This window comes from Sesamum indicum, linkage group LG1, assembly GCF_000512975.1.
Source record: "Sesamum indicum cultivar Zhongzhi No. 13 linkage group LG1, S_indicum_v1.0, whole genome shotgun sequence".
NCBI classification, from domain to species: domain Eukaryota; kingdom Viridiplantae; phylum Streptophyta; class Magnoliopsida; order Lamiales; family Pedaliaceae; genus Sesamum; species Sesamum indicum.
Genome location: NC_026145.1, coordinates 7,396,464 through 7,408,316, shown reverse-complemented (window position 1 = coordinate 7,408,316; position 11,853 = coordinate 7,396,464). Strand labels below are relative to the sequence as shown.

Genomic DNA, 11,853 nt, shown 5'->3' with positions numbered 1-11,853 from the left:
ATTCTTGTGTCTAGATTAACGTTTGGGTTAAATTTCGTCGAATTCTGAGAATGTTCAAAATTTAAGAGTTTTGCACGGTTTTATAAAAGCAAGTTTGTTTTCATTTTATACAAACTTGTCGTTGTTATTATGCTTAGCAAATTTACCACACAAATTCTTGGGTCAAGACCAACGTTTGGGTCAAGTTTTTTCGAATTCTGATATCAGACGGGATGTGGTACTTCTCTCTGATCCTAAGAACCGAGGTCGTTACCTTACTAACCAAAGCTTCCCAAGGGTTTTTAGCGAGTCTATCCTGGAATCTAGCAAGAACCGATGGTCCAGCTTGTTTATCATGGAGCTTGGAAATAGGAAACTGCTTGTTCCTTTTCGGAGAAGTAGAGAAGGACCCATGAGCCGACCCAGACACAGACTTAGATGCAGACCCGGACTCAGACCTAGACACGGACTCAGAACCAGACTCAGGAATGGCAGCGGATCCAGAACCAGGATGCGACTTAGAGTTCGAGTTAGAGCTGGAAGACATCGTACCTTAGAACAGGATGGCTCTGGAAGCTGCAGGTCGAATTCGAACTTCAGGCTGTAAAGATGGTCGCCGAAAGTCGTATGTGGGGTAAGATGGAGACACGTGTCCGCAGCGACGATTCGACTTCCTCAAAGGCGCGAGCACGCACTTTGAGAAAGTGAGGGAGTAATGATGAGTACTCAAATATCATATCTGCAAAAGGACCAAAACACCCCTCATTAAGGGCATTACAGTCATTTCGCGATCAGGATCCGCGAATATTGTAACAGGCGGGTCGCGTGGGACCCGACCCGGATCGCGTACACCGACCGGAAACCCGGACAATCTCCACCATTCGATCAGAACGCACACCAACGAGATAAGGCCACGTGGCCCAGTACTTACCGTACAACTGTGTATTATAAATAGACCCCGACATGCCATAAATGAGGTAACTGATACGCATTAATTGAGACCGAACTTCTAGATCGAACCAATTTCATTCGACCAAACTAACTTGAGCGTCGGAGGGTCATTGTCGGGGACGTGCCCGACGAGCTCACAGTTCGTGTTTTCATTCTCAGGGAACCCAAAATCTGGTCTTGGACGAATATGCGCTTCGAGTGGATCTCGAATCACGAGATCGCATATTTCGACCCGGATCACAAGTGTTAAAACTCCAATCTCAAAAGGACTAAAAATATAATTTTTAGTCTTGTGGAAAGTAGGATGGTGGCCGCTAAGCTTGCGCACCCAATCACCGTGTTCCTTAAATTACAGAGAGACGTGCACGGTTTTAACAACTTTATTCATTAGTAGGATATCTACACAATTAAATTTGAAATGATTATTTTATACTCTAATTCCGTATTAATTTATTAATAATAAAACTAAATAAGTTTTTCTAAATGAAATTGATTGATAAAATTTTACTATAGAGGACATTATAAATATTATATATAATATATTATATATTATATTTAAATATAAAATAATATTTTATTCTTAAATATCAATTAAAATAGCACTTAAAGCGCGTGTAGATTACTTTCAGGACTAGAGGGTAAATTACTTTATTCTTAAAAACACAATGGGGTAGTTTGATAGTGGGGGGTATTTTGCACATTTCGTATATCACATGGGGATGGCATGCATTTTTCCCTATTATTAATAGTCAATAGTGTTTTTGTCCATTTTCATATGATTTAAAGAATTATCTGAAATATATGGGAATGTGAAGGTTTCTTTAGTTTAAGAGGGTAATCGATGAGGGTGATGTACTTTAAAAGTTATATTTTACTCTAAGTTTAATAACTGCTATGGCGTTACTCTGTGTAATATAAAAAAGAACTACATTTTTCACTCATAAACGGTGGTTCGTGACACCACGATATCAATTTTTTGTTGTGTCTATATACCTCTAAGTTAGTTTTTCCTTTGTCTCTTTTTTGTTTTTGCCAACGTGATGTGTTGGTTTATATATTCTATTCTTACTACTGACATATTTTAAATCATTAAAGATTATTTATTACATGCATACAGAAACGACGTTTCACGACAGTTAATTTTTTTTTCTTGAAGTAATATCTTCGTGAATTTACTATAGAGATCAAGACCAGCACATACACAGATATAATTCCTAACAAGATATAAATTGCCAACATGACTTTTCATATTTTTGTACCAAAAGGGGGTAAAAGTATTTAATTCTCCAATTCTTTTTTCATAAAGTAAGATTCCAATTGCCATTTTCAAGTGTATATTAAATGTAAAGATAACAAGTGCATTTATTATATCCATAAATTTTGAAAAAAAAATAATGGAAAAAGTGAAAAAAAAGAAAAGGGCAATCAATTAAAAATAAAAAAAAATAAAAATACAACATTGTTCAATTTATCATCATTGTGCCCAAGTAATCATGGCTTAGCATCTTTAGACTATAATTACCTATCAAACCTCTTAATTATCAATTAAATTGAAAATTTTAACATGATTCCTTTTGTCCCAAATATGATAATCTCAAATTTGGCTTAATCTATATAATAAAATATTCTTTAAATTTTCTTTTTACAGTAGAATATTCCAGTATCATGTGGACGCTTATTTTATTATATATTAAAGTTTTGATATCGTGGCATAAATAATTTGATCTGAGATTATGTCATCCGGCACCTCAGCTATCCCACTAAGATAATCAATTTTTTTCCTATTTTTGATATAATTTTGAGAAGTTTAGTCGATAAGTATATTTTTAAATTTGGATGATCGTTTTTCGCAAACTATATTTTAATGCGGCGATGGATTACCTTAGTATTTGTGTAGATGAAAATGTGAAAAACATGCTTATTTAGAAAAATGAAGATAACAACAATTATCTTAAAAAAAAAACACAATTTCAACTATGGTTTTAAAGTAATTATTTAATTTGATATTTTAATTAATTTTTATGTATGGTTTCTTTTTTATAATATTTAAAATATTGAGATTATCTTTTTGAAATTAAGTTTTGTAAAATAAATATAAAATTGTGAAAATCCAATAAAATCAAATTTGGGGTATTTGAATGAAAATCCAATAACTTGTAGTGAACATTTTTATTTCTTGGCTTGTGGAATTCACTCAACCAATTTAACACTTTAGACTTTAGAGTTGATGATCTTCAATTTAGACAACCATTCCCACCCTCCCCCCCCTACCCACCCTACCCACCAACTTCTTCTATATATGTGTGTGTATCAAATTCTTAAATGTAGAATACACAAGACCAGCGAATCAAAAGTGGAAATTTTTGAAAGGCGCTACTGGTATTTTCTTGCTCTGTAGGTTTTTGTTTGCTTTTTGGAATTTCAAGATTCGATTTTTCCGTGAGTCCCATGGTTGATCTTGAGTTTAATACATTTATTTTGATTTTGGTGTTTTGAGTTTCTTGATTCTTGCTTAATTTGCTTGGTTTAGTGCATTTTGTGAAGGATGACATGATTCTGGGAACTAAAGTGATGAAAAATTTTATCTTGTGTTTTGGGATTGGTCACTGGAAATACTGCTAGTTTATTGAGGTGAAGGGGAATCAGTGAAAAAAAAGATAAAGTCTATTGCTTTTGAACGACGTGAAAGGTGCAGTGATTTGTAGTTTTAGTGTCTGCGTTTCTTGTCTTTTTTGGGGATTGCATTGAAGTGAGTTGAGTAAGGTTTGTATGATCTATGTATTTTGAGTTATTGATAATTCTGCGCGCCCTATAACTTCTGAAAGTAATTGTGACCTTTGATTGACTGAATGTGTACTAGTCATTCTTAAGAAGAATCCTTTATTGATTTGTCGCTCAGGAGAACCAATGATGAGAAATTCGAAATCGTTTTGGTATGTGTAGATTCTGTGTTGTTATATGCTGATTTTCTGTTGAAACTTCAATTAAGGAGTTTAGATCATTAAATGTGGCATTTGCGACCTTGTCGTTACGTTTTTAGTTGCGTCAGAAAGCGAACAACCTCTTTCCATTTTGGAACTCTAATTTGGACCAATTATATTCAGTGGACCTTCTAGTTCACAAAGGTGAAGTAGAAACCAATTTAGATTCGCGATGATATCTTAAATATTTCTATGCTTGAATTTTCAGGTTGAAGGTATGGCGTTGATGTCCCACCCGAGTTCATTGCACTGCGTTTGTACTGAAACAATACAGCCAAAAGCTAGATACAATGGGGTTAATAACATTTCCAGCACCATGGGGACAGCAAAAAGTAAGGAAATTTGCTTTGGTTTCCGTCCCGCCTCTCAGAGTTTCTTAAAGGCAGCTCAAAGCTGGAGTATGGATGACACTGAAGTACAACGGAAGCGAGGGCATTGGTTAACTGTTGCTGCAAGTCCTCCTACAGAAGATGCTGTTATTGCAACGGAGCCGCTCACAAAAGAAGATCTTGTGGGTTACCTTGCTTCTGGTTGCAAGCCTAAGGCTAACTGGAGGTTCAACTTCTATCTCTTATTGGTAGTTAGATTTTGGTCGCGTCCTTTCTTGTGAAGATTCTCAGTTGTTGATATGTGCTTTAAAGCTGGTACTAGAATTTTTCACAAAAACTTTGTTACCTCGTGGTGAAACAAACCGTTTGATGAGCCCATTGCCAAAATTTATGAAACTGAATTGCATGCAGCAGATTAATTCATGAAACTGCTAGGCAATGTGGAAGAATGATATCTATTTCCCCATCTTCCCATTCTCTTTTTGCTAGGCAATGTGGAAGAATGATATCTATTTCCCCATCTTCCCATTCTCTTTTTGGACAGACGACAAGGTTTAAAGTTGTAAGCCAGCCTCGATGTTCAGTGGCGCTGAAATGTTGATATTTTATTCCTTATGTGTCAATCAATATATGTCTTCCACTTGCCCTGAAAACCTAGGCACTTTCTTATAGTCCTCAATTATTAATCAGACTTTAGGCCCTTTCAAGTGTATGAAGGCGGGGGGTTTATTGCACAGGAATATCAATCAGCAATTTGAATTTTTGTCGTTTATCTGGAACCAGTCATATTTTAAAGTCAGTTGTTGCATGGTTCATACATTGACAGTTTGTGGCACCTAATTCTCTGAAATATCCTTGGCATACAGGATAGGGACTGAACATGAAAAATTTGGGTTTGAAATTGCAACACTACGACCCATGAATTATGCACAGATCGCGGAGCTGCTTAATGGTATTTCTGAGAGATTTGATTGGGATAAAATAATGGAAGGTGACAACATCATTGGACTCAAACAGGTAATGCCTTCTTTTACTGCAATGTGGTCAACCTTTTGTTGTGCAGCTATGAGTTTTCGTCTTACACTAGACAGTCCACAGTAGTTGTATCCTTTAACTGCGCTCATCTCAAAAACCTGTTATTAGGCATTTGATCCATGTTACGTTAACCAAATATCAATAACATCTCCATTTATCAAATTCATGATGTTAAAGCGCATGTTGAATTCGGTTGCTATGTTGTTTCTGTGTAATTTCTATAAAAAAATTTAATTTATCTTTTGGCAGGGAAAACAAAGCATATCGTTGGAGCCTGGTGGCCAGTTTGAGCTTAGCGGTGCACCACTTGAAACTTTGCATCAAACTTGTGCTGAAGTCAATTCACATCTTTACCAGGTTAGTATAATCTTTATAATGATATCTGATGTTCTGGTGTTTTTCTTTCCTTTCATGAAGACTTGCTGTTCCCATTCTTGAATGTTTCTGGTTTATAAACATGGAAAATGCTACGCTGTCCATATCCTGAAGTCATGCATAAATCAATGAAATAGATGGCAGCTCTTTGGCCATCTCTCTTTCTTAAAATTTTGACAGGCATCATGTTTAAAAAACATTCAATCAAAGCGCAAGGTCTGTCAATCTGCCTCTTTTACATCTTTAAGACTTTCTATTCTGGTGTGGCTACTTTGTTCCTTTCACCACTCCTACCTTGTTCTGCGCATTTCTAGTAATTCTATTAAACGTGGTTCTTTGAGTTCTGTTAAAGTGCTGGCACGTGTATACTCTTTCTCTCTCTCTCTCTCTCTCCCTCCTTTCTTACATATGCTCCTTTCTGTTGTACTTCCATTGAAGACTCCTCATTTTAACCAGACAAATCAGATTCCAGCACAGCATAACAGGTTTTTTCATGAGATACTCAGGTCAAGGCTGTCGCGGAGGAGATGGGGATAGGATTTTTAGGAATTGGCTTCCAACCAAAATGGAAACGTGAAGATATACCAGTGATGCCCAAGGTAGTTTCGCTACCAAATTCATGTTCCTATTTAATGTTTTATGGAGACAGCTATTTGTCATGCTTCCAGGATAAGACTGTACCTATGCATCTTAATGGACAGTTAACTTCTAAAATTTTGTTTTAAATGGAGCTGGAAGTTTTCTATCCTCTTTAGGCTGTGCCATGTGTAATAGATGGGAGCTTTAGCATCTCCATGTTTATATTCCTATGGGGGAGCTATGATCTATAAGCGGGGGTCAATTGGCCCCACTCACCTCTTAAAAAGTTTGGTTGACGTGTGAAATACTCATAAATCCTGGAATTATGATTTGCTTAAAAGGTACAAAAATTGAATTGAATGGGATCAAAATTCTTAATGCCAAGAATGTTAAGATGATGTTGTACTATAACTTATAATATTAAGATGAAATGCCTGTTTGATCATAGAACCATAATTGTTACTTGCCATATCTAAAGTTAATTAATTAGATTTAAAGAGGGGCATGGTTGATGATCAATTGGAGTATGTCTACGAAAAATCATGTGTTTTGGGAGAAACAAAAAAAACAAAAAATACCTGAACATCCTTAAAATGTGTCTTTTAGGGATAGATGGAGTAATTATTTATTAATTAACTTCTTTGAGAACTTCTTGGGCTACAGCATGTGCATACACTCAGGGAACGACAAACCGTATTGCCATATGTTGGTTATATTATGTGAGTTTAATATATCGGAAGACTTTTTAACGGCATTGTTTACTCTGTGAACAGAGAATGACATAGCATTAATTAGGAAAACCGAAAATGTTAAAAACAGATAGTTTAATGAAGAAATAAATTGTAAAATTGAGTTGTAGGATTGGAGATGTTGAGACCCCCAATATGCCTAATGCACACCTAACCAAACATGAATGTTATGTTTTCGTGTAATTACTGATTGCTGGTTTGACAATTCGACCATACGTTGATATCTTAGTTTTGCCCCATTGATAAGGAGCTGTTCGTTCATTAGTTCAACTTGCCTTTAGACTGTTTATCATCATCATTCGACAATGATGCATAATATGTTCCCTTGAGTTATTTTGTTGCATGTTTTGATCCATTCCCATTTGATACCACAAAGTCCAGAAGCTTTATAAGATCTGATGAGCTGCTATACATACTGACAAATTAATTTGGCTCAGGGAAGATATGAGATTATGAGAAATTACATGCCGAAAGTTGGGACACTTGGACTTGATATGATGTTCCGAACATGCACTGTACAGGTGAGAAGGCATTTTGAACTTTTTATTCTTTGTGACTTGCTCAGCCATATCAGTATTAGTTTTGGTCATGATACACTATATTTGAAGCTCTCAAACTTCCATCTATAAGGGGCTATGCTATATATTTATAGTTTTCAATAAACATTGGCCTTTGTGTTTACAGGTGAATCTGGATTTTCATTCCGAATCTGATATGATAAGGAAGTTCCGTGCTGGTCTTGCTCTACAACCTGTAAGTTGGTTGTGGTTATGCTGGCTTCATTTGTTTATGTGGAATCTAACATGTTAGTGAAACAGATAGCTACAGCGCTGTTTGCAAATTCACCATTCACTGAAGGAAAACCAAATGGTTATCTTAGCATGAGAAGGTAGTTATATATCCTTCCATTCTTTAGGCCCTTCAGTTTTCTAATTTTTCCTTTTTTTGTATGACAGTCTGAACCTCTGTTTCTTTGACAGAGGTTCTGAGAATTTATGTTCAACAACTATTTTTCATCCTTTACAGCCAAATTTGGACCGATACTGATAATAATCGCACTGGGATGCTGCCATTTGTTTTTGATGATTCATTTGGGTAAGTTCCCTCATAAAAACACTCCTTAACTAGGAACGTAAAATCTATTATTACCAGATTTGCTCTATCACCTTACAAAGATTAATGTTCTTTCTATTATGGGCTAGCCCCCTTACTGAAACGAGTTCCACAGACTACATGTGTAAGTTCCTCATGTCATCACCAGTTGTTGGCTTAAATCACCACTAAGAATCTGTACATCTGTGATCTGTCACCATCCATGATCAAGAGACTTTAAAGTACCATCACCACCACCATTAAGTCAGATTCTAAACTAGAATAATCCTTCGGTCCAAACCTAATCTTGATACTATACCATCAAACTGACCTAGATCCATTTTAGGAGTCATGTTTGCCGACATCAACCACTCTGCTCTTTCAATAAGCACAACTGTGGAGTTGCTTCCACCAACTGACTAGAATATCAGTGGATCGTAGACTCTATTTGCCACAACCATGTCTTGATGAAACTTCACCTTGAAACAAATGACTCATCAAGTTGATAAACGATTAAGCATGTTCTTGCCAATGCATTATCTTCCAGTCTGCCATTCCTTTTAATTTCCTGTACTGTTTTATATCATTATTGCTCATTTGACCATCAAATTCTTGGTGGTAATCCTGTTAGAATGTGTACAGCTACTATGTCTTTGGTTTGTTTGTGGAGGGTGAATTTCAGGAACTGGTTGCAGTGTTGGGAATTCTACAATGTTGTCTTCTTGTACTCAGTCAGAAATATGACATAATGATGTTGAGATTGGCTCCTTTTATTTTCTATTCTTCTTCCTCTTGAACTTTTTGATGGTTGCAAAGTTAGCTCTCCTTACCTATTCATGGTGAAATGGTTGGTCTTGCTGGCTCTACTATTTGTTGGTGGTATTTATGGTCGATAGTGTGGAAATGCTGGCAGATTCTCTTGGGGTGGGGATGTTGGAATTAATTTCTATTGATCTTCGTAATATGGTAATCTCAAGGCTGTAACGTGTTTTATGGTTAAATTATGAACTGAAAGAGATCTACAACATTTCTAAGCTAAATTAATAAGAACTTCTGGTTCTTGATTATGTAGAAGCACTCGTTATCATCCCATGTTGATCACACATAATTAGTTTTGCTGAACTTATTTAAAGCAGCGTGTTTCTATCTGTAAAACTCTTAGGATCTTCATTTATGATTTAGTTTTAAATATTCAACCGACTACTTCACATTACTTTTCTTGTCGGCACAGGTTTGAACAGTATGTAGATTATGCCCTCGATGTTCCAATGTACTTTGTATATCGGAAGAAAAAGTATATCGATTGTACTGGGATGTCTTTCCGGGTTTTTATCTGTCCCTGACTCTTTCTTATAAATTACTCATACGTAGTTCTGCTTAATTAACATTTTAATCTGCTGCAGGATTTCATGGCTGGAAAACTTCCTTGCCTTCCTGGTGAATATCCAACTCTCAATGACTGGGAGAATCATTTGACAACAATATTTCCAGAGGTAAGTTTAGACTGACTGGATGAAAATGAATACCCAAGCCATCTTGATGGTTTTGATGAGTTCGGGTAATATCTTTTTCCAGGTAAGGCTTAAAAGATACTTGGAGATGAGAGGTGCAGATGGAGGACCTTGGAGGAGGCTATGTGCTCTGCCTGCATTCTGGGTATATCTTTTTCATTTGCATGCAAAGAATCGAGATGCACATGGATTCGTTGAAGAATCTTGAAAATTTAAAAATGTCCCATATTTGAGAATCCTTAATCTCCTTAAAATTGAAGGTGGAGTGTTTTACGTTGAACCTGCAAAATGCATTTTAATTTTGATAGAAAATCCTCATTCGGCAATCTGCTTGTTTGTGCTTTAATTTGTGTCTGTATCATGATATTTTGTTGATATATGGGTGTTTCAGGTTGGTCTCTTGTATGACGAGGTCTCTCTACAAAGTGTTCTAGATATGGTAGCAGATTGGACTCCAGAAGAAAGACAAATGCTAAGGAATAAGGTAAGACAAATTAACTGGTTGTTTTCGAAATATAGCCTTTGATTTTTATCAAGATCTGAAACGAACTTTCAAGATCAGTAGCATCCGTGTCCAGTTGCTAATTGGACATTGCTGTTTTGTTTGACATTATCTTTGTCCTGACTTGCATTTCTTATAGACGAGGCATAGAAGTCTTCAATACGGTAAGACCTCAATTATGGTCAAATTGCATAGTTCAACTCCTGATGTTTGAATAATTACACTAACGTCCTATCTAAATAATGTTGCCATTACACTGAGGAGGTGTCCGTGTAATGAAAATATCACTAACAAGGGGCGTTTGTGTAACAAAAACGCCTCTTGTCAGTGCAATGATTCAAACAGTACAGGTGATTTCATAGTTAAGGAGGTTTTAGTGTAATAATCCCTTTCTTTCACTTGATGTTTCTCGGAGTTTTACATATGTTAATGTCCTTTTTCGGGTTAATACAAGTGACTTCACCCAACCAAAAAGTTGTCCTAATCCAGAACTGTGTAGTAGGTACCGAAGAGTGGCCTGAAGACACCGTTTCGTGATGGACTGCTGAAGCATGTTGCACAAGAAGTTCTCAAGTTGGCAAAGGTTTCTTAATAACTATTTCATTTGTTTTCCCTTTTTGCTTGAGTTAAATAATGTAACTCTGAGCATCAATTATGATATCGACAATCTAAGTTGTCGAAGTGTTTTGTCATCTATTCCTATCCGCTTATCGACGTGTAATTTCCTTTACAGGATGGCTTAGAAAGAAGAGGCTTCAAGGAGACTGGATTTCTAAATGAAGTAACAGAGGTCGTTAATACCGGTAAGCAATATCAACATCGATTAGTTGTGGGGAATGTTTTCCTCAGATTCGTTAAATCGCTCACCCCTTATTCCCCCCAACAACTAAAAATTGTTTTCTTGGTACATTTTATTTACGCCTTTGTGTTACCGCATTTATTTGATGTGTTTTTGTGAATATTCCTTGTCTTAGGTGTAACGCCAGCTGAAAAGCTCCTGGAGTTGTACTATGGCAAATGGGGACAAAGCGTAGATCCCGTTTTCGAGGAGCTGCTCTACTGAGGAGGTCGTTTCAGAATCCTATGTTCTTTGAGGTGATCAAGAAGCTCGTTTGGGTGATTGGGCGATCTCATGTGCACTTAAGTATATTCGCGCCGGGGTGTAATAATCAGTTGGATTTTGGTTAAAATTGTTTTCTGACAATAACCTGGTAAAATTGTCGACGATTCTGCTAGGATTTACATATACCCTGTTGCGCTACACAGGCAGGTCTTTAAACCTTTTATAGTTGTCAGAATTCCATGAAAGTGAGGGATTCTGAGTAGTGGTAAGAATGTATTGGTATAGGTGGAGCTGAAGACTAGAACGTCTGGCTTTGAGGTCGATAAACCTAGTACTTTCGACATGGTTGATAGTATATTCCGGGTAGGGCGATACCCGCTCGTTGACAAGCATACCTCCTCCATTTTTCACATGTATTTCTGCTTTAACTTGCATGTGTTGTTTTGCGCGTTCAGAACCATTCTCTCATAATTTCAAGAAGTTAAAACAGATTTTGTTCGATTGGTAAGGTTGATGCTTTTTACGATGAAAAGGTTGTGACTTGTGTGTTTTTCCACTGCCGGTGTTAATTACATTTAGATCCCTTTTAAAATTATAAAATCATGTTTTGCCCCAAAAGTTTTTGAAATTACATTCGTTAGAATTTGAATTATAAAATACCTATAAAAAATTTTTTATATAAATTTTTAATTTTATTCCTTATTCAA

General features: G+C 36.2%; 1 protein-coding gene across 1 annotated transcript; it reads left to right on the top strand.

Annotated features, from left to right (window-relative positions):
• LOC105157843 (glutamate--cysteine ligase, chloroplastic) lies at positions 3,269 to 11,580 on the top strand. The gene is made up of 16 exons (XM_011074343.2): positions 3,269 to 3,309; positions 4,120 to 4,466; positions 5,107 to 5,257; positions 5,525 to 5,632; positions 6,157 to 6,249; positions 7,416 to 7,499; positions 7,663 to 7,731; positions 7,797 to 7,867; positions 8,005 to 8,073; positions 9,302 to 9,395; positions 9,474 to 9,563; positions 9,646 to 9,726; positions 9,973 to 10,065; positions 10,586 to 10,666; positions 10,817 to 10,886; positions 11,058 to 11,580. Exons 2-16 carry the CDS (start codon positions 4,129 to 4,131, stop codon positions 11,144 to 11,146), a joined length of 1,581 nt encoding a protein of 526 aa, XP_011072645.1. The 5' UTR covers positions 3,269 to 3,309; positions 4,120 to 4,128; the 3' UTR covers positions 11,147 to 11,580.

Excerpts from the sequence above, each read along its gene's own strand:
- LOC105157843 (XM_011074343.2), top strand. The coding sequence starts at position 4,129 with ATGGCGTTGATGTCCCACCCGAGTTCATTGCACTGCGTTTGTACTGAA. Across the intron at positions 6,250-7,415 it reads ATATACCAGTGATGCCCAAG|GGAAGATATGAGATTATGAG; the intron begins GTAGTTTCGCTA and ends AATTTGGCTCAG. Across the intron at positions 7,500-7,662 it reads TCCGAACATGCACTGTACAG|GTGAATCTGGATTTTCATTC; the intron begins GTGAGAAGGCAT and ends TTGTGTTTACAG.